The sequence below is a fragment of the Thalassophryne amazonica genome, chromosome 9, assembly GCF_902500255.1.
Source record: "Thalassophryne amazonica chromosome 9, fThaAma1.1, whole genome shotgun sequence".
Taxonomy (NCBI): Eukaryota; Metazoa; Chordata; class Actinopteri; order Batrachoidiformes; family Batrachoididae; genus Thalassophryne; species Thalassophryne amazonica.
In genome coordinates, this window is record NC_047111.1 from 4,201,744 (window position 1) to 4,225,060 (window position 23,317).

At 41.0% G+C, this 23,317-nt stretch overlaps 2 protein-coding genes across 2 annotated transcripts in view; one reads left to right on the top strand and one right to left on the bottom strand.

Annotated features, from left to right (window-relative positions):
* adora2b (adenosine A2b receptor) overlaps positions 1–7,303 on the top strand; it is an 86,854-nt gene extending 79,551 nt beyond the window's left edge. Inside the window, exon 2 of the mRNA XM_034177496.1 lies at positions 4,399–7,303. Coding sequence (XP_034033387.1) covers positions 4,399–5,146 — 748 coding nt within the window. The 3' untranslated portion in view covers positions 5,147–7,303. The remainder of the gene's footprint in view (positions 1–4,398) is intronic.
* Positions 7,304–7,415: 112 nt separating this feature from the next.
* The window catches only part of zswim7 (zinc finger, SWIM-type containing 7), a 79,991-nt gene continuing 64,089 nt past the window's right edge, over positions 7,416–23,317 (bottom strand). Inside the window, exons 4-5 of the mRNA XM_034177497.1 lie at positions 21,187–21,291; positions 7,416–10,223 (exon numbers count right to left, since the gene is read on the bottom strand). Coding sequence (XP_034033388.1) covers positions 10,113–10,223; positions 21,187–21,291 — 216 coding nt within the window. The 3' untranslated portion in view covers positions 7,416–10,112. The remainder of the gene's footprint in view (positions 10,224–21,186; positions 21,292–23,317) is intronic.

Consider the following 23,317-nt stretch of genomic DNA (forward strand, 5'->3'; position numbering starts at 1 on the left):
AAAAAGTGGTATTGGTGCATCCCTAACTGTGAAGTCTTCAAACAATTCAAGCAGTAACAAAAACCCAATTCTAATCCAATTACATTTTTCTGCAAATCTAACTGGTTAATCATGTGAGATTTCAGACCATAAAATATCGTGGACGGTGACAAAATATTTGACCGTTTAACATTTGTTGTATTACGCCACGCCCTGACCGCGCGTGCTGCTACGCAGATGTCAGTAATGGCACTGTGAGCTGAGAGTGAGAGAAAGTGATGACGATGCCGAAATGGATCAATTTAAGCTACCATATGAATTTGAATGGGAATAACCCCCTTGTGTCTGATGAGTTGCAGACGGTAATGCTGGATTACGGTAAAACTCAATTTCCAACCATAAAATCCAGCATTACCATCTGCAAATCATCAGGCACAACAGCGTCATTCCCTAAACAGGAGCAACAAAGTCCTGAATGTATGTTTTTTCTTTCTTAAAGAAGTTTCCAAAATTTTTCTGGAATGTGATCTGATAAGAAATTTTGCATTAATTAAAGTGATTGAGTTAAATTGTGGTATGGTTCACATACAACATTCTGTTGCAAAGTAACTGGCTTCCATACCCCCCCCCCCCCCCCCCCCCCCGGTTGTTCAGTGCATCCAGAAAGTATTCACAGCACTTCAGCTTTTCCACATTTTATGTTACAGCCTTATTCCAAAATGGATGGAATTCATTTTTTCCTCAAAATTCTATTCACAATACCCCATAATGACAGTGATGTTTTTTTTTTTTAGATTTTTGCAAATTTATTAAAAATAAAAAACTAAGAAATTGCATGTACATAAGTATTCATAGCCTTTGCCATGAAGCTCAGAATTGAGCTCAGGTGCCTCCTGTTTCCTTTGATCATCCTTGAGATGTTTCTACAGCTTAATTGGAGTCCACCTCGGGTAAATTCAGTTGATTGGTACATGATTTGAAAAAACACACATCTGTCTACATATAAGGTCCCACAGCTGACAGTCAGAGCACAAACCAAGCATGAAGTCAAAGGAATTGTCTGTAGACTTCTGAGACAGGCCTCCATCATCTGTAAATTGAAGATCGGATCCACCAGGACTCTTCCTAGAGCTGGCTGCCCGACTAAACTGAGGGATCAGGGGACAAGGGCCTTAGTCAGGGAGGTGACCAAGAACCCGATGGTCACTCTGTTTGAGCTCCACCATTCCTCTGTGAAGAGAGGAGAACCTTCCAGAACAGTGGTCTCCAAACTATTCCAGAAAGGGCCGAGAGGGTGCAGGTTTTCTTTCCAGCCACTGACTCCAGCAGGTGATTTCACTGATGAACTCATCCCACCTGCTCCAAGTGATGTTATCAGTGAAATCACCTGCTGAAGTCAGTGGCTGGAAAGAAAACCTGCACCCTCTCGGCCCTTTCTGGAATAGTTTGGAGACCACTGTTCCAGAAGGACAACCATCTGTGCAGCAATCTACCAATCAGGCCTGTATGGTAGAGTGGCCAAAGCACTCTTGACCTCAGACTGGGGCGATGGTTCATCTTTCAGCAGGACAATGACCCTAAGCACACAGCCAAGATATCAAAGTAGTGGCTTCAGGACAACTCTGTGAATGTTTTTGAGTGGCCCAGCCAGAGCCCAGACCTGAATCCAACTGAACATCTCTGGAGAGATCTGAAAATGTCTGTGCACCGATGCTCCCCATCCAGCCTGATGGAGCTTGAGAGGTGCTGCAAAGAGGAATGGACAAAACTGCCCAAAGATAGATGCACCAAGCTTGTGACATCATAAACAAGAAGACTTGAGGCTGTAGTTGCTGCCAAAGGTGCAACAACAAAGTATTGAGCAAAGGGTGTGAATACGTATGTATATGGGATTTCTTACTTTTTTATTTTTAATAAATCTACAATTAAAAAAAAACTTTGTCATTATGGGGTGTTGTGAGTAAAATTTTGAGGGGAAAAAATGTACTCCATTTTTGGATAAGGCTGTAAAAGTAAGTCCCTTTGGCTGCTCCCTTGTTTGCACTCGGGGTCACCACAGCAAATCCAAGGTGGATGTTGAACTGCCACAGGTTTTACGCCGGATGCCCTTCCTGACGCAACTCCACTTCACATGGAGAGATGTGGCAGGGGTGGGACTTGAACTGGGAACATTCCCCACTGAAACCAAGCACATTAAGCACTTGGTCACCACCTCTGCATCTTTGGGATAAGGTTGTAACATAACAAAATGTGGAAAAGGTGAAGCGCTGTGAAAACTTTCTGGATGCTCTGGATGTTTATGGGAGCGTCAAAGACAACACAAAGTTCTGCATAAGAGCCAAAACCCAAAGTGAATCCATGCATGTCAGAAACTGTTTTAAAGCTACAAACTGTAATAAAATCCAGGTGGTCCATAGTGTCAGGGACTAATGATGCTGGAGGCGACAGTAACTTGAACCAGAAATGATTTCCTCCCTTGTCTCGTGTGCACTTTATAGTTGCAAAGGTCAGAGATGATAACACCTCCGGCTCAGACCGCTTTGTCTATGTGACTCATGCATGCAATCGCTCACCTAAATCACTTTGGGGAAACAAGCCGTTTAGTTTTCAGCACTCGTCGTGTGATGGGGACAGTCTGAGTCAGTGCTGCATCCACATACCAAGCTTCTGTCCTCCTAATGTAAACAATTTCATACATTTATTTCAGTGAGATGACAGCTCTTTGGGAAATGAGCTGCAAAGAAATGCAATTAATTTATGAAGAAAATCTAACGCCCAACCTTATTTATTCTGCCGCAACACATTTACATCAAAAACCTGTTTACATTTCCAGCTGACTCTCATTTTATAAAAAGTAATCACACAGTTAAGAGAAGTTAATCATGCAGTTTGGATCAAACTTTAGAAATGTGAGAACTGTTAAAGACATTTCTTTTTCCTTTATTCATGTTGTTCCAAAGCTTTGGAAAAGTTAAGGTATGTTGTTCTCTGTAAAATGCAGTGAGTGGATGAATTCATTCCTTCACCACCCCCACCCACCCAAGTTTAACACAACTGCAAAACAAGCAAACACTGTCATCTTGTAACTCACAAATTGAAATGGATGAATTTAATAAATGCAAACCAAATTTCAGCCATCTTATATATATTACTCTGGAACAAAGAGGACAAACAGTGCTGTAAAGGACAATAAGCAGGACATTAAAGAGCAAATTTAACTTTCGCACAGAATGACAAACAGGAAGCAATCGCAGCTCAAACAACCTGAGCTTCTGGCATAAAACAAACACAATAACAGTGTCTATAAACCCAGGGAATATATTCACGAGAGTTTTAGACACAATATGCAAAGAGTTTAATGCTGCTCTCCGTGTGCAGCAGTTAAAGTGCAGCCACTTCAGAGCGTCTCAATGCATTTGGCCTGTCGTGAAACGTTACCCATAATGCATTGCAGTATCTGTGGTCCAAACACTAAAACCTTCAAAATTAGTGCTTTACTTTAAAACTAAAATATATAGCTGATATTTTCACTTTATAAAACACCAGAAGTGACATTAATTTAAATAACTTGTCTGGAATTAGTTTGGTTAAAATTTTAACCATAAGTTAAAACTGTATGCCTGTTGATGACATGCGTGATATGCCGGCAAGTCTGTATGGTGTAAAGAGAAATGGTCTTTATGGTTCCTCCTCCTCTGTCAGTAGGTCTCTTTTACTGACAGAAAGCTAATCTGACACAGAAGCGCTGGCTCGTTGTTGTCAGTAGCTGCTAGTGTACTGAAATTAATACTGAAAATTATCAGTTTAGCTTTTATCTGTAACTTCCTGCAAAATTTTTTAGGGGTTTATCGGTTTAGCTTTATAAAAGATAACTTTTCAGTTAGCGGATTAACTGTTATCGAAACTAACGTTTTGGTTAGCTGTGCCCACCACTGGATGAATGACAGTTTTTGATGCAGTGGCGTCTGAGGAATCAGTGATCGCGGGTGTTCAGCGTAGGCTTGTGTCCTTGCCCTTCAAGAACTGAAATGTCGCCAGATTCTTTGAATTGACATTATGCACTGTAGAGGGAGAAACATGCAAATCCCTTCCAATTTTTCTGTGAGGATATTCTGCCCAGCTTTGCTCCTTTGTGGGTACTGCTTTTGTACTAAGTCATGATTACAGTTACCAGTTTGAAATATTATTTAAAAAAATGTTTTTAACCTTTTTACTAGACCTCGTAGAGCAGATAAGGAATTGCATTGCCGATATGTAGACCGGGTTCAAATCCTCCTCATGTTAAAAGAAAAGTAAAAATAAAAATCCCTGCAGTTTCCTCACCACATTTTCCACCTTTCTGTGATTTAGGATTGTAAAAGGTTCATTTCAAGCATAAGAAGAGAAACGATACAGTGAATACTGCTTTGTTTCCTGCAGGTACAATGAGCTGATGACAGGAAAGACCGCCAGAGAGATAATTGCCATCTTATGGATCCTGTCTTTTGTCATTGGCCTCATCCCCTTCTTTGGTTGGAACCTGAAGTACTCAACAATAGCCTGCGGGCACCAGTTGAAAAACTGCAGCTCTGGAATTGAAAATACTACAAACGCTGGCCTTATGGAGGGGCTGAGGGCTGGAGGAGTACCAAGGAGTTGCAAGGTCACCTGCTACTTTGAGAGTGTGGTGGACATGCACTACATGGTCTACTTTAATTTCTTTGGATGCGTACTGCTGCCACTGCTCATCATGCTGGGTATCTACCTGAAGATCTTCACTGTGGCCAGGAAGCAGCTGAGACAGATTGAGCTCAAGTGTGTAGGGAATGGGGACAGCCAAAACCAAGGACTGCTGCAACGGGAAATCCGGGTTGCCAAGTCCTTGTCCATCATCGTGGGACTGTTTGCTCTCTGCTGGCTGCCAGTCCACATCCTCAACAGTCTAACGCTTTTTGATGAGAAACTGGAAAAGCCCAGCTTGGTCATGTATGTGGGCATCATTCTGTCTCATGCCAACTCTGCCGTAAACCCCATGATCTATGCTTACCGCATCCAGGACTTCAGAAACACCTTCCGCAAGATTCTGGCTCAGCACCTTTTGTGTCACAAAGAGGAGCTGTACCTCAGTTCCAGCAGCAGCAAACACAACAACGACCAGATCCACATGACCATCGACCCTCTGCTATAGAGAGTCCACATGAAGGAGAGAGGGTCCCCACCATCCCCGAGTATTATCTGTGTTGCTCTTTCACTTAAAATGTTTACAGAACAAGGATGTGCTGTGTGTGATGATGTCAACCACGCTTTGAATGTGGACACTTATTTATTGACTGTGCCAGATATCAGGGGTCAAACTGTGAAATGTGGACAAGTCTTACTTTTTCATTGTGAAGGATTTTTGATATAAAAAAAAGTCAAACTGGATTTGTAGGACTGTGAAAAAGTCACGTTTTATGTTGTAAAATTATTTTTTTAATCTTTCAGACTGAATTTCACCATTTCAGCTCCATTTTGCACCCTGCTATTTGATATTGTGAACATCTGCCCGTCTTTTGGTTGCTTATTTATTATATACTACATCTTTGAACATGTATAGATGCTCGATTTCTTTGGGGCCCAAGAAAGGTACAATGGTATTAGTTTACAGCTGTGATGAACCTTTTTGGCTCATGATCCTTGTCAGGAAGCTGTAGGCGTGGGAAACTAATCTATATCTCACTTTTCCAAAATTACAGATAAAAAAAAAACAAATGCATAAAACATAAATATTGTAAACACAGCTGCCTTCAACTGCATACCAGAGTTTCTGGGTGTAATTCCAGAGAGGGGTCACATCTCTTGCTGCGTGGAGGATCTTTCTATTTGTCTGTTAATGAGAAAAATTATTATTTTTTTTAATTTTAAATGACGTAAACCTCTGTGCACCTTATGTTCTCCATGATAATTTCACCCCTGAGGGATGGCGAACACGTTTATCTTTGAGCCAACCATGGAAATATTTAGAAATTTTCCATTATAAATGTTTGTAAAATGAAAGCCAATAGTTATGTGTAAAATTGTATTAAAACAGAACAAGGAAAATTATGCAAATTGATGTCACAACAGTGAAAAAAGACTTACTTCACTGACGTCAGCTGAAACCAGATGTACTGTAGCAGAAACATGAATTCATGCATTCTAGAGTGGACACAGGACAGACACAAACGGACGTTTGGTGAAACCTCTGCCTTCAAACTCACTTTATTAAGGAGCGGTCTCGACATAGCAGCTTTAACCACACCAGGAAGAGTTATACTGGTGAGAGATAAGCTAACAAAATGCAACACAAAGGGTTCCAGTGATAACACAAAATCTAACAAACCCAGATGGCAATGAATTAAGAAAACACGCGCCCACATCAACCTTTGATCAGTCCTGGAAGGAAATACAATCATAATCAGATTAAAAAGACATCATCAAGTTTACAAAATGTTAATACAGTAAAACTAAATATAAAAATAATTAATAACTAAAAATAATTTTGGCTTCACTTTTCAAAAACCTTCTCACGTTCCATCTTGTATGATTAATCTCACATACAACCTAACAAAATGAACGCAAGTCGCCTGATGGTGGGGTCAAGGAACAAGTGTTTTGTGGCTGGTTGAAGACCAGAGTGACTAACAGGAAGTGACGCAGTCATGCATGAGATGCAGTTCAGCAGAACAGTGACGTGCGGTCAGGGGAAGCTGTGCCTCACCTGTCATCATGGAAAGGAAAAAAAAAGTAAACTAAAAAAAATAAATTAAATGGTTATATTTATCCATTGATTTGTATTATAAAGTTATTTTCCTTTTAACTTCACCAGTTTTAGAACTGTTGAAATGTATGTGGCACGCTACATCATGATAATAATTATGAATTATGTGAACAGCGGCTATCAAACCGAAAGCACCGTGCGCTACTGTGTGCACACCGTCGCAAATCTGAACAGGCTGTTGTACCCACAATAGACTTTACAGTAAAGATATTTGTCCATTCCTTCCCATGGGCGACGTAAATTGTGAACTATTGTCTCCATCATATCTGTATATAACACAAGCAGCCGCGCCTCTCTGTGATCTCACACGCAGTAACGTCATTGCACGCGTCAGGCTTGGAGCTGAATGGATCTCACCGCTGTAATATATGATCACCTTGTAACTCTGTCGGCGATGTGACCTGGACCTGTAGTGCCAGGCCGTGACACCATTAATAAACATGAATCTCACCTCCAATAGCGGTCCAGGAGCGCAGTGTGGACGTGGAGTCGGACCGCAGCCTGAGGTTAAAATCCTCTCACCTGACTGCTGTGTGCTGGAATGAACCACGCAAAAATAAATCCCATATGATAATCCAACCATCGTGGTGTACAGAGGTGCGTTGTGCTGCTGAAGTGAGCAAAAAAGAAAAAGAAATTAAAGTTCGCTTGAGGACTGCTTGGCCCACTGCCAGCAAATTTTCAGCAAAGCTGTCCAGTAGTGGCTCATACAATATTATGCATACACACACACACACACGGCTGAGTGATCATTTCAGCCGCAATACGTGTGCGCATGTGTGCCACGCATGCAAGTGCGCACATGTGCGTGTGAGGAACACAGCACTCCCTCCCACCCTGGTCCCGTATTTGCCATCCAGACGTTTGGACATCAGGCAGTCTTCAGCGCCTTTTACAGCTGTTTGACATCAGTCTGTGTCATCTAAACTGTTGTCTACATGCGCTTTGGATGCCATTATGCAGGTGTGCACGAGGTGTTCTGGATGCGTTGTAAAACACCTGACCACGCCTCTTTTCCTCCCAATTGCGTTGGATTATGGCAATATTTGCTGTATTGGGCTGGTTCCTGCACGTTCTTGCTCTGTGTGATGGGAGGCTGTAGTGCTGGAGCTACAAGATCACAAAATACAAGCCAAAGTTAAATTAGATCAAGTTAATAAAGCTAATACGATTTATCACAGTGCTCAGCAGGCTTGTAAAATGCGTCAGTGCTGCTTTGATTTCATTGTGTATGTTGTCTCTGAATGTCACTCTGGACGGCTCTGGCTGACTTGCCCGAGGCCGCCAGCTGACGCCTCACATGGGTCTCAGGTGGGATCTTGTGGCTCTGGTCTGCTCAAGTAATGTAATCACTGAAGCCAGTGACTGACCTAAGATGACACCACACACATCTTCACGAGTGAAACACTTTCTATGAAAGAGTTATTAAATCAGAAGTGAAACAATAAAAAATAAATAATAGTTAACTAAATGCCAGTTTTGAGCTTTTTCTCTAACGTGAGGATTAACTCGCATTTTTTATTACAAATAAACACGTTTGAACTATTCACCAAGGATGGGCTGGTTTAAAGTAATTTGAAATTACTTCAAATGATTTTAAACTGGTTTAAACTAGATTATAGCTTCACTTCAACATCTAAGCGAACTGCAAAAACGTCTTCGATGTGATGTGCATTTGGAGCAAAGCCAGAGGTTTCTGTTCCACAGGATTTTCCATCAGCCTGAATGCATCTAAATATCTTTGGTGGTTTTAATCTGGTTAACAAGAGGAAACATGGTTTTTAACTGGTTGTTCACCCGTGTCAAACTGGTTTAAGCTTTAAATTCATATAAAAAGATACAGTGTTCTGGAATTGACAATAAGCAGTTTAAACAAATGATGAACTGGATTTTAGACTTTCAGATTGCTTTTGTCCCCCTCACAGGCATGCACACACACAAACTGAGATTTCTTAATGTTTTAGGTTGAAACAATTTGTCAGCACCGGGACAGAAGCAGTATGTGTGCTCATTTCCAAAGCAGAAGGTTCCCTGTTCAAGCCCATCTATGTCCAGTGCTTGTTCTCCGCCTAGAGGCTGAAGGGCTTTTGATGTAAAACCTGTTTCAAATCAACACACAGATCCAGACCAGTCCACTGTCATGACCTTGTGCAAATAAATTCAAAAGAAATTTACTAAGGTCAAAACAAGTAAATTCTGTACTTCCTGAAAATAACAAGGAGCATGTCTTCTGATTTTCTGAAAGCTTGGACTCCTGTTCCATGTACAGACCACCTCAGAGCCATCAGCCACTCTTCAGCGATACTTTAGACTTTCCATTTGACATGCTTTATCTGTCATTTTGAACCCTGTTGAGTTCGTGTTTGTAGTGCTGTGGTTTTTTTGCCGACTCGGCACCGTGCAGCCTGGACTGCTTCACACCACCTTCAAGGGCTAAAATACAGGAGGGTGCCAAACTTTTAGGACATTCAATGGAAACATTTGTCCTGTAGATGCACAAATAGTGTAGTGTTGTATCGTCTGTTATAAAAAAAACAAAAAAAAAAACAGCATCTGGTTTTCTACAAACTATTGATTGATGTCAACATATTTCCTTCCTGAAGTCTGAGGTAAGCCGGATAATCAGTGGAACATTCCTGCCTTTATTCCCACGTGTGTGTGTGTGTGTGTGTGTGTGTGTGTGTGTGTGTGTGTGTGTGTGTGTGTGTGTGCGCGCGCGTGTCTCTCAATGTGCTGTTCTGTCCAATCAGGACAAACATCCACTGTGGTCAAACTGATGCTAAACCTTTACACAGTTATACCTGCAAAATGTTACCCAACATGAAGTCTGTATGTACAGTGAATTATTTTGTTAATAAAGGAGATGTTTATACTGTTACACAGCAGTGGTTTTTCCTAAATAAATCAAACACCTACAACTGTACACTGATGGAAATCATATACAAGGGAGTGAGATCACAAATTGCTGCTGTTAAATATTTTAACGGTGGCACATTTTGGATCTTGGCTGATGTCAAATGTTTCCATAAACAACATGTCGCTCCTCACTGCTTCTCTAATTGCTGCAATGTCAGATATGAGAAACTAAAAATAAATCAGCAAAAACTCAAAAAGGACATCGCTTCCCTGGAAACACATGAATAAGTCTTCCAAAATAAAAAAATAAATGAAAATGCAGCATCCAGTGTCTTTGATACAAAAATCTGACAGAGCAGAAACCACAGAAGCTAATCTCTACAGCAGGTTTCAAAGGTTCTCTGTCAAAATGTCCTTATCCTGCAGAGCTCAGACCGGCAGTGTGGGTCCAGAATCACCGATCCATCTCCTGGACTCAGTACAACCCAGTACCTGAGCGTCAGAGGTTTCCCGTTCCGCTGAGCAGCATGGACATCTGCTGGTCCGTCACGTTCACCTGCAGCGTGGCCCCGATGGCCTGACACAGGTACACAGCCAGGATGTGTTTGCACTGACAGAAAAGAGCAGAAGAAGAAAGAAAACCAACACTGATGTGACGGACAAGGACATAAATACTAAAATACCTCCTGTCAGCTGTTGCAACTACTTGTAGAAAGCACTGACGACAGGGCTGAAACTGACGATTATTTTCAAAATCAATTGATTATTTTCTCAATTCTTACATACATAAAATGTCAGAAAATAGTATAAAAAGTTCTAAAATTATCTTCCTTGGACTCAAACTGAAAGTAAAGCTCTACAACATGATATAAATTAATTAAAAATATAAAAGCCAAGATGATGGGTTGCATAAATAATCAGCCCCTTTGGTATAATACCTGTAAATAATCAGTTTAACTGACAGTTTTCTTCAGACAAGTCAGGGGATGGATACATGAACATTTTCTTTCACCAAAACATCAAATCCAGGCTTGCATCTCAGATGTACCTTCTGGCAATTTGTAGCTGAACTTTCAGATCTTGTTTTTAAGAAAACCTTCTTCTGTACCACTTCATCATGAAGCTGTATAACTGGAGACATAAAATGCAAAACAAGCACTGTGCACAATTTCCCCAGTCACAGCCACAGATGCCTGTAACTTCTTCTGGGTGTCTTGGTGGCTTTCCTCACTGTTCTCCTTCTTGCACAGTCACTCAGTTTTTGAGAACCGTCTACTCCACACAGATTTACCACAGAGTGTCATACATACATATGTCATACATATTTCTTCATAACTGATGTAAATAAAGTTCAAGTCATATTCAGTGACTTGGAAATGTTCATGTATCCACCCCCTGCCAGTTCTCATATTTATACGAAACTGGATTATACAACCCCTGGCAAAAATTATGGAATCAATGGCCTCGGAGGATATTCATTCAGTTGTTTAATTTTGTAGAAAAAAAGTAGATCACAGACATGACACAAAACTAAAGTCATTTCAAATGGCAACTTTCTGGATTTAAGAAACACTATAAGAAATCAAGAAAAAAAAATTGTGGCAGTCAGTAACGGTTACTTTTTTAGACCAAGCAGAGGGAAAAAATATGGAATCACTCAATTCTGAGGAATAAATTATGGAATCACCCTGTAAATTTTCATCCCCAAAACTAACACCTGCATCAAATCAGATCTGCTCGTTAGTCTGCATCTAAAAAGGAGTGATCACACCTTGGAGAGCTGTTGCACCAAGTGGACTAACATGAATCATGGCTCCAACACAAGAGATGTCAATTGAAACAAAGGACAGGATTATCAATTTCTTAAAAGAGGGTAAATCATCACGCAATGTTATAAAAGATGTTGGTTGTTCACAGTCAGCTGTGTCTAAACTCTGGACCAAATACAAACAACATGGGAAGGTTGTTAAAGGCAAACATAGTGGTAGACCAAGGAAGACATCAAAGTGTCAAGACAGAAAACTTAAAGCAATATGTCTCAAAAATCGAAAATGCACAACAAAACAAATGAGGAACGAATGGGAGGAAACTGGAGTCAACGTCTTGACCGAACTGTAAGAAACCGCCTAAAGGAAATGGGATTTACATACAGAAAAGCTAAACGAAAGCCATCATTAACACCTAAACAGAAAAAAACAGGGTTACAATGGACTAAGGAAAACCAATCGTGGACTGTGGATGACTGGATGAAAGTCATATTCAGTGATGAATCTCAAATCTGCATTGGGCAAGGTGATGATGCTGGAACTTTTGTTTGGTGCCGTTCCAATGAGATTTATAAAGATGACTGCCTGAAGAGAACATGTAAATTTTTCCCTCTGCTTGGTCTAAAAAAGTAAGCATTACTGACTGCCACAATTTTTTTTCCTGATTTCTTATAGTGTTTCTTAAAGCCAGAAAGTTGCCATTTGAAATGACTTTAGTTTGTGTCATGTCTGTGATCTGCTTTTTTTCTACAAAATTAAACAACTGAATGAACATCCTCCGAGGCCGGTGATTCCATAATTTTTGCCAGGGGTTGTACAACTGGACTCACTCGGCTTTACAGAAGGATGTAAAACAGTCACTTGAATACGATATTTACTCTATTAAAGGCCTGGGGGCCTGAAATTTTCAAAAAGGGGGGCATTTACTGACACTGACTCCATGCAAACGTTGCTACTCAGCAGCGTTCAAGCTAAAAGTCGTGAAAGAAATGTAAGAGAAGGGGAAGCACCATGCTGCTCGGATTTTCGTAGTCAATAGGAAATGCGTCCGGGAGTGGTGTAGGAACAAGGACAGGCTTGCAACTCTGGCCAAACAGCAAAAGGTTGCCTGATGGGGGGAGGAAAATGCATTATCAGGACACTGAAGAGGGGCTGATAAAATGGTTCCAGGAAAGGAGAACAGCAGGCTTTCGAGTGACAGGGAAGGGTCTGAAATACAAGGCACTGCGGTTGCATAAGCAACTTGGAAACCAGAACTTCAGATGCCCGAATGGCTGGTAATTGAAGTTTGTGGAATGACATAACATATCAAGCCAATGATCCACTCACGTTGTTCAGCACCTGAAAGAACTGACAGGCAACTACCAGGCAAGAGTACTTTTTCACAAGCCATCTCACCAACGTGAAGATGACGCTGAGACTTCTGCAGAGGTGGACTATGACAGTCCTGGACACTAGCCACAAATTGTGAACTTCATGAATTGCTTCTGTTTTGTCGTGTCAATGAGGTAGGACTATTTCCTTTTCATTTTACTCTGTTATCTCAGGAATTCACAATTTCACTATATGCAATGTGCCAAAAAAATCTGGCAGGGGGCCTTTAATGGAGTAAAGATGGTAAGAATATACTGTATAGACTTCAATCTGATTAAATGTGTTTCACAAATTTGGGGTATATGAGAGTGAGACTGTTTGAAAGCTTCTGCTGCAGATTCAAGCTGCTGTTGGGAGGAGAGCTCTCATCTGGCCTACAGATGAGGAGTATGTGTACGGTCTAGATTCAACCTTTTGGTATCAGGACAGGAGGACTGCAGGTTTCATGCTCAAACTTTAGGACATTCAATGGAGACATTTATCCTGTAGACGCACTGTACTGTTGTATCGTCTTTGTTATTAAAAAAAACAAGGGACAGGATAGTGTCAACACACACCTGAACTCAGATGGACTTTGACGTTTGAGGGCTCTATAAAAAATCTGATCCAACACGAGCCATATGTTCATCTCATTTGTAAAAATCAGACGACAGTCAAACTCGCCTAAACCGTTGTCGTATAAACCAGATATTCGCACTCACTAGACAAAAGCAAAAGTCCCAATGCTTTGTATGGTTTTCCATGTAATAAACACCGGATTTTGTATAACGGATTTTCATTTGCATCGGAAAACGTCCCAGCCCATCGTAATGCACTTCCATTAAAAACTCCTCACATGTACCAGACAGAGCAGTGTGGATGTGCCCACTAACAGAGGTATGAAATGAAGTTAGCACTGACACTAGCCGATTCGAGGAAAGTGAGTATCGTATTTCTGTGATTAAAAGACCGGCCGTTTATTTTTTCTTTTTCAAACCGTGCTCACACCCGGGACCTAAACGAGGCAAGGTGTAATTCAAGACCGGAGATTATTAACAAAATGCTGCTTGTTGACTGCACTGTAATGTGGTGTTAGGTTTCACACATATTCCTGGGTGTGACAAACCAAACCACTTATATCAGAGCTCTCTGCAGGACTGTAAACCCTTTCCATAGCCTAACTCGCACCTACCAAACAATGGAGACCGCAAGGGCTGTGATAGGTCACATTTCCATTTTCACTCCTTCCTCTCCCATCATATTTTAAAGCTTTTTGCAGTGTGCATGCTGATTACATTATGATCATGAAACAAATACGTTTGACAGAAAATTCCTCAAATATGACCAACTTCACAACACAAAGTCAGAAAAAGACACTCAAATCACCCATGGAGGAAATTGTACCTACCATAACACTGGTTTGGAGGTTGATGATTGTAAAGAAGTGGAGCTCAATGAGGGACAAATTTATCCAGAAAATAGCTGCTGTTCCTGAAGGAAACTGCATAAAAACGCGAAAGAGAACTTTAAAAGGGTCACGTGCATCTGGATGTCATTGCATGGCCACAGAGTTACAGAAGCATAAATGAGGCTTTCAGACTTTATGGTACCACTTTGCAGCGGGCTTAGAAAAAAAGAGTGACTCAACCAAATGTAATCTTTTTAATGCACATAATGCTCGGCGCTTATTTAAGGCAGGCATTCATTTTTTTTTTCAGACAAAGTTTTACCCGGCCATTAAATGCGGCAGGTCCAGAGTCAAGGTCATGAGTTTAATCAAGGAAATATGTAAGCCTAGTTGGTTCTGGTGATTCCCCGTAGATCATTTAGTGCCTCCTGACTGTAACTAATCCTTTACATACATATAACTGATTTTGACCATTTTATATTTATAGTGGATTTTGTCTGTTTTATACATATAGAATACTTCAATTATAACAGACAACAATCACTGGTCCACCTGAATCCATTATATGTGAGTTTTACTTTATTTATAAAGATGAATAATTCAAACATTCACTCAAAATTGGAAAAAAAAAAAAAGGGAGAAGCGGTGCTACCATTCTACATTATTGATGTCCTTTGAAATAATATTCTGCTCAGTAGGTAACATGCCCAGGATCAAGAAAAAGATTACCAGCAAGTGAAGGACACACTTAAAAGTTGAACAGGTCTCAGCCTCAACTTTATCTAAATTTTGTGTCTATTATTGAAGCTTAGCGCTAGCAGCCGGCGATCACCTTCATATTTTCTCTGCTTTCATGTTAATTTACTGTTGATGAATAATACCTTAGGTGTCGTTTTTCCAGCCGACTGATTCTGCTCTTTTTCTCTCCGTCCAAGCCACGGATAGCAGGACAGCTACAGGGTACGGACTGACCGTGAGATGCCACGCCTGAAGCTGGTGTTGCACACTGCAGTCTGCGTTTAGAATGGACTCTACCACGGGAACAGGCCCACTGGCGGCATGAGGACTGCTGGATGACCCCTGCCTGTGGCATAACCGCTTGCGTGGACTTATCAAATACATTCTTTTGTTATGTCATATTGTTTGGATTTCCTATTTTCTGTTTCTTCACCTTCATCAAACCTTGTAAAAACCTTGTATTTTTTAGAATGGCCTAAGCCAGGGGTGGGCAATGAGGACCAAGACATTGCAGGTTTTCCTTGCAACCAATCACCTCAGCAGGTGGGTTGCTGATGAGCTTTTCCTCTGAACATAAACACCTGATCATTAATGAAATCACCTGCTGAGGTGATTGGTAGCAAGGAAAACCTGCAGATTGTGCAAAAAAGATTGTCACAAAAGATTGCCTTGCATCAGTAAGACGTTGGATGTGTAATACGAGGTCTGTCAATAAAGTAACGGTCCTTTTTATTTTTTTCAAAAACTATATGGATTTCATTCATATGTTTTTACGTCAGACATGCTTGAACCCTCGTGCGCATGCGTGAGTTTTTCCATGCCTGTCGGTGACGTCATTCGCCTGTGAGCACGCCTTGGGAAGGAGTGGTCCCGCCCCCTCGTCGGATTTTCATTGTCTGGAAATGGCGGAATGAAAAGGACTTTTTTTCCATCAGAATTTTTTCAGAAGCTGTTAGAGACTGGCACCTGGAAACCATTCGAAAAATTTATCTGGCTTTCGGTGAAAATTTTACGGGCTTCACAGAGAATAAGGTCTGTTACTACAGCTTTAAGGACCCCTTTAAGGACGCTCGGCGCACCGCGCTGCGACGATGCGGCACAAGCCACCGGACCATTTCTAAACGGATGGCTCTGTGGATACGAGACCATCGTGTGCTCTTTCTCTGGTTATCACAAGAGCTGGACATCAGCCATTTTCCAGCAGATTTCACTTTTAACAAGAGATTTTGTCATGGAAAGCCGCGTGGAGGCTTCGTGCGTAAAGACCGATTTGCTTTGGAAGCGAGACAAAGGAACACCTCTGTTTCGGTGTGTCAGAGGACAAGTTTGGACATGTCCAGCTCTCCACAATTTCACTGATACTTACTGGACTGGTAAGCATTGAAAGCCGAGATAGACATGGTTTGGATAGAATGGTTTCCAGGTGCCAGTCTCTAACAGCTTCTGAAAAAATTCTGATGGAAAAAAAAGTCCTTTTCATTCCGCCATTTCCAGACAATGAAAATCCGACGAGGGGGCAGGACCACTCCTTCCCAAGGCGTGCTCACAGGTGAATGACGTCACCGACAGGCGTGGAAGAACTCACACATGCGCACGAGGGTTCAAGCATGTCTGACGTAAAAACATATGAATGAAATCCATATAGTTTTTGAAAAAAATTAAAAGGACCTATACTTTATTGACAGACCTCGTACTTACTACTTTTAAATTCTGATAAGACTGAAGTTATGGTTCTTGGTCCAGCGAGGTATCGGCATAAATTTGATCAGCTAGCACTTAGCTTAGGTCCGTGTGTTATACATCATACGGATAAAGTGAGGAACCTTGGAGTAATTTTTGATCCTACGTTGTCCTTTGATCTCCACATTAGAGACATTACAAGGACTGCTTTCTTCCATTTGCGAAATATAGCAAAGATTCGTCCCATCCTGTCTATGGCTGATGCTGAGACTTTGATTCATGCATTTGTCTCTTCTAGATTGGACTATTGTAATGCTCTATTTTCTGGCTTACCGCAGTCCAGGATTAGGGGTCTTCAACTGGTTCAAAACGCTGCTGCCAGACTCTTGACACAAAGCAGAAAGTTTGACCACAAACCCGTTTTGGCGTCCCTGCACTGGCTTCCTGTTCCTGCAAGATCGGATTTTAAAGTACTGTTATTAGTTTATAAAATTGTTCATGGACTTGCACCTCCCTATCTGGCTGACCTGGTAAGCCCTTATGTACCAGCTCGGGCCCTGCGTTCTCAGAGTGCAGGACTTCTGTGTGTTCCCAGGGTGAATAAAAAGTCTGCAGGTCACAGAGCTTTCTCCTACCGTGCCCCAGCTCTGTGGAACGATCTCCCAGCACACATTCGGCAGTCGGATACTGTGGAGATTTTTAAGTCACGTTTAAAGACTCATTTGTTTTCTCTGTTTTATCATTAGTATTATGAAGTGTTTTTATTCTTGTATTCTTTTCTGGTTGTCTTTCTTTTATGGTCTTTTTTTTATTGTGTTTTAAATGTTTTAATTGTTTTTTGTGTGAAGCGCCTTGAGACGATTTTATCGTGAATTGGTGCTATATAAATTAATAAATTTGAATTTGAATTTATTCCTCTTGGACTGCCAAAATGCATAATGATGTATTATGCTCACATCTCTTTATAACCAAAAAAATTGACTTTGTGTGGGAAATGTAGATGGAAATTCAAAGTTATGATTCCATTAGTTAGTGGCACTGTGGGCCGAATTTAAATGGTAGAACATTGAGATGGGATCCCCCAGAAAGAGTCAGAGGATGTGGCTGAGGATAAGAAAGTGTGGGATGAGCTACTTGGTGTTCTGTCACTGTGACCCCGGACACGTGACAAAATAATGAATAATAATAATAATAATGAATAGGTGACAAAAAATGAATGAATTAAAAACTATGGTGGTTCCAATGAGAACCCTTAGAGGAATAGTGAATTTACACAAAAAAGTGAGACATCATATGTTGAAGACCTTCAAGCAGCTGAACTAATAATTACACAGTTACAATTTTACAGTATTATACTTTATTTTATTGCTGCCTTCACATACTACAGAATTCAGGCCACTGCGTACCATGAAGGTCCAACAGTCTGTCGGTTTGTGTCCCCAGCTGAAACGTCAGCTGGGGAGGTCACTGATAAATTCCTTCCCGAAATTGTGCTCATCACTGAAATCACTTGACAACTATCTCCAATCAAACTGCTTTTCGGTACATACCTACGCCTGGTCTCTGACAAGACTGAAAAATAAAAAAATGCAGAAAATGTAAAAGTGGTCAATACATCAAATAAAACACAAGTTTAGAGAAGAGAAATGATGTTGTAAACAGTTTAACTTTACAGCAGGAAAGAATTATATCAGATGTGGTCGTGGAGTATCTCCACGGTCTGCCACAGGCTCTTTTTCTCACACTGATTTTAGCAACATCCTCGGGGGAAACAGACTTCTCGGTGGTTGGCGCAGTAGTCAAAGTCATTTTCCTGCAGATGTTTAGAGTTACAGCTGAAACACAAACAGTCAAAGCGGCGACTTCCCTCAGCTGCCAGACTTGGCCTGATCCCATCTACTACACACACTTCAACCTGCACCTGCTGTGATTTTTTACTGTCTCTCCAGGATAAATATTTGACAGCAAAACACAAAGGCCGTGAAACTCAACACACAATGTCATATCTCTGTGCACAGATACACTCCTGCATATGGTGGAGCCAGAAAGGTCAGTGTTTCACTTTTTCCACATTTTATGTTTTTATGTTACAACCTTATTCCACAACGGAGTACATTAATTTCTTCCCCTCAAAATTTTACTCACAACACCCCATAATGACAACATAAAGGTTTTTTTTTTTTTTTTTTTTACAAATGTATTAAAAACTTTTAAAACACAAGAAATCACATGTACATAAGTATTCACATCCTTTGCTCAATACTTTGTTGATGCACCTTTTGCAGCAATTACAGCCTCAAGTCTTCTTGAATATGATGCCACAAGCTTGGTGCACCTATCTTTGGGCAGTTTTGTCCATTCCTCTTTGCAGCACCTCTCAAGCTCCATCAGGTTGGATGTGGAGTGTCGCTGCACAGCTATTTTCAGATCGTTCCAGAGATGTTTAAACAGATTCTGGTCTGGACTCTGGCTGGGCCACTCAAGAACATTCACAGTCCTAAAGCCACTCCTTTGATATCTTGGCTGTGTGCTTAGGGTCACAGTCCTGCTGAAAGATGAACCGTCGCCCCAGTCTGAGGTCAAAAGTGCTCTGGAGCAGGTTTTCATCCAGGATGTTTCTGTACTGCTGCATTCATCTTTCCCTCAATCCTGACTAGTCTCCCAGTTCCTGCTGCTGAAAAACATCCCCACAGCATGATGCTGCCACCACCATGCTTCACTGTAGGGATGATGCCTGTTACCTCCAAAGATAATGCCTGACACCTAGCGAAGGCTTTGCGTCTGTCCGTCTGTCTGTGTTCAGCATATGTCCAGTCCTACTACTGTCAGAGTCTTCAAATTCACAGGAACATTCTTGGGACACAGACCTTGGACATGTTCAAAGATGGCTAACCTTGACCTATTTTAAGAGGTCAAAAGGTCACATTCTCTTTCCTATATTTATGCTATGAATCATGCAAATCTGCTTTTTTGGAGGGGGAGGGGGTGACAGCCAATCAGAGCAGAGAGGCACCATGACGTCACTACCTGGTCTCTCTAGCTGTCGTAAACGCTGCATTTCTGTGTAAATCTCATGTTTTTCATATATTATATAAAAGCTAGTAACAAATAAACATTTCTAAAACTGAAAATGCTGTTTTTTTGTAACCTGATAACACCTCTGAAGTCATTTAAAGACATGTTGCAGTCCTCATCATGTACGCACATCACACATGGTCAAAGGTAACTTGTGCTCTTTTCAAAAAATCATGTATGGGCACACGCACGCCCTCCTGCAGATGCCGTTAAAAGGTACATGCTCATGTGGATCGGGGATATTTTAGCATTGCATTATATAAAAATACAACGCAATTCTTTATGAATTTGCAAAATCTCAAACAAAAACTGTTTTCACATTGCCATTATGGGGTATAGTGTGTAGACGTTTGAGGAACAAAAATCTATTTCATCCATTTTGGAATAAGGCTGTAAGATAACAAAATGTGGAAAAAGTGAAGTGCTGTGAATACTTTCTGGATGTTCTGTATTTATCCTGAATACACACACGATTGTCTTTGTGCTTAGATTGTGACACATGGAAAAATGTTACAGAGGGCAATTTAACAATCTTGTTCTTGTGTCCTCATAACTTAAAGTAGAACTGAACAACAGTTGATTAGTCACCAAACCAAAATTTCCCACATTGAGAAACCCTTTAAGGATGCCAGAGGTCTTTGAAAATTCCTCCTGCAGTGCTCATCCTTTTGAAAAGTGAAGCAGGATGAAACACAGTGTCCAGTAGATACACTAACACCAAATCAGCAAACACGCTGGTGCTGGAGTTGTCACATTCACCAGCTGTTCAGTCTACAGGTTAAAGCAGTGACCAGAAGATTCTCAGTTCAAATCCCCAGGAGACCAGAAAGTCCCAAAGGTTCTTTGATCCTCAAAGTGCTGTTGATGTGCAGTTAAGCACAGTCTTTGGCAGCACTCTGACATCTCAGTGTGTGTGTGTGTGTGTGTGTGTGTGTGTGTGTGTGTGTGTGTGTGTGTGTGTGTGTGTGTGTGTGTGTGTGTGTGTGTGTGTGTGTGTGTGTGTGTGTGTGTGTGTGTGTGTGTGTGTGTGTGTGGCATCATTGTAAAGTGCTTTGAGTATCTGCATGAGATGCTCAAAGCAAGCCTGGGAAGCCTAGATCCAGGACTATTAAAAACGTGGACACTGATCCTCACATAGCTTCTCAAGTCCTGCAATTAGGCTGTCTACAAAGATCACACCATCGTTCACATTACCATGGATACTTTCATCCTGTGAAGAGTAATACTCTCAGTCAATTATGAGCCAAAAATGTCAAACATTCTTTGCTTTTAAAATGTGGAATTTGCTACTTTTGTTATTGAAAACCTAAGTTGTGGATTGTTGAGACATGATATTTGAAGGCAGCACCTCTGATGCTGTTGGTCTTTTTTCCTACTATTTTCTGAGATTTTACAAAATGAACAATTAACCAGACTCGAACAATTTGCTGGAGCCACAACTAGTACGAGACATTGTGTGCCAAAGCAATACAGGAGTTTTTGATAAACGTCACCGGCGGCCTGTCTGCATGAGCTTTTGTCTTCTTGAATCTAACAATTTGTGTGAGACTCACCAGGAGGCCATCGTTTCTGCGCAGCACAGTGTAGGCGAAGGCAGGGCACGGGCAGTAATGACAGGACACCAAGCATGTGTACAAACGACCCGAGCCTCCAATTACCTACAACAGATTCATACACAGGATACGTACGTCAGTATGTGGCATTTACCACAAGAAGACACGTGCACTGAGCCACAGTATGTGACATGCCACAAAAACAAGAGAGTCCGTGGGGACTTTTAAAGAAAGAAATCCAACTCATTCTGATCACTGAAGCTGCTGCCAGCTTACAGTGTGAATAATTATCTCTGAAGGTGTACAGGCTTGTGATTGCTGTAGTTTCTGTGTAAGTACACAACTACGTCAGCAAGATATCCTGAGAACACCGAACCCGATTTTAATCAAACTTTAGCAGGTACGTTGAACGTGTGGATGGGAAGAAGTGATTTGATTTGGGTTAAGATCAGGCAACACTCAAGGTCAGAGATCAAATTCTTAGATATTGGAAAATGGAGAACTTTATGGAAATATTTTGTTAGTACATGTAATATTTGTGATTTAGGATTTGCATATTGTGATAGGAATCAAATAGTTTTTATTTGTATATAAAAAAAAAACATGCATGATTTTTAAGCTTTTATTGCAACTATGTGAAAAATGTTTTTGTGTACATAGACTCTGTGTGTTGTCATTGTGAAAAGACAGCATTCAGTGCAACAGGATGATGTGTCGAGTGGACGCTGTGACGATCACCGAACAAGCGTCAACAAGTACGTACTGCATATTATTCTTCTTTGGCCTGTTGAAATGTATTAATGTTTTCCTTCTACAACCCCAATTCCAATGAAGTTAAAACATTGTGTAAAATGTAAATAAAAACAGAACATAATGATTTGCAAATCCTCTTCAACCTATATTCAATTGAATACACCACAAAGACAAGATATTTAATGTTCAAACTGATAAACTTTTGTGCTTTTGTGCAAATATTTGCTCATTGTGAAATGGATGCCTGCAACATGTTTCAAAAAAGCTGGGACAAAAGACGGGGAAAGTTGATGAATGCTCAAAGAACACCTGTTTGGAACATTCCAGAGGTTAACTGGAAACAGGTGAGTGTCATGACTGGGTATAAAAGGAGCATCCACAAAAGTCTCAGCCGTTCACAAGCAAGGATGGGGCGAGGATCACCACTTTGTGAACAACTGCATGAAAAAAAAAATAGTCCAACAGTTTAAGAACAATGTTTCTCAATGTTCAACTGCAAGGAATTTAGGGATTCCATCATCTACAGTCCATAATATAATCAGAAGTTTCAAAGAATCTGGAGAACTTTCTACACGTAAGCGGCAAGGCCGAAAATCAATACTGCATGCCCATGACCTTCGATCCCTCAGGCGGCACTGCATTAAAAACCGACATCATTGTGTAAAGGATCTTACCACGTGGGCTCAGGAACACTTCAGAAAACCATTGTCAGTTAACACAGTTCATCACTACATTTACAAGTGCAATTTAAAACTCTACCATGCAAAGCCATAAATCAACAACATCCAGAAATGCCGCCGCCTTCTCTGGGCCTGAGCTCATTTGAAATGGACAGACACAAAGTGGAAAAGTGTGCTGTGGTCTGATGAGTCCATGCTTCAAATTGTTTTTGAAAATCATGGACGTTGTGTCCTCTAAACAAAAGAGACCATCCACATTGTTACCAGCACAAAGTTCAAAAGCCAGCATCTGTGATAGTATGGGGGTGTGTTAGTGCCCATCCCATGGGCAACTTACACATCTGTGATGGCACCATCAATGCTGAAAGGTACATCCAGGTTTTGGAGCAACACATGCTGCCATCCAAGCAACATCTTTTTCAGGGACATCCCTGCTTATTTCAGCAAGACAATGCCAAGACACATTCTGCACGTGTTACAACAATGTGGCTTCGTAGTAAAAGAGTGCGGGTACTAGACTGGCCTGCCTGCAGTCCAGACCTGTCGCCCACTGAAAATGTGTGGTGCATTATGAAGTGCAAAATACGACAACAGAGACCCCGGACTGTTGAATAACTGAAGTCGTACATCAAACAAGAATGTGGAAAGAATTCCACCTATAAAGCTTCAACAATTAGTGTCCTGAGTTCACAAACGCT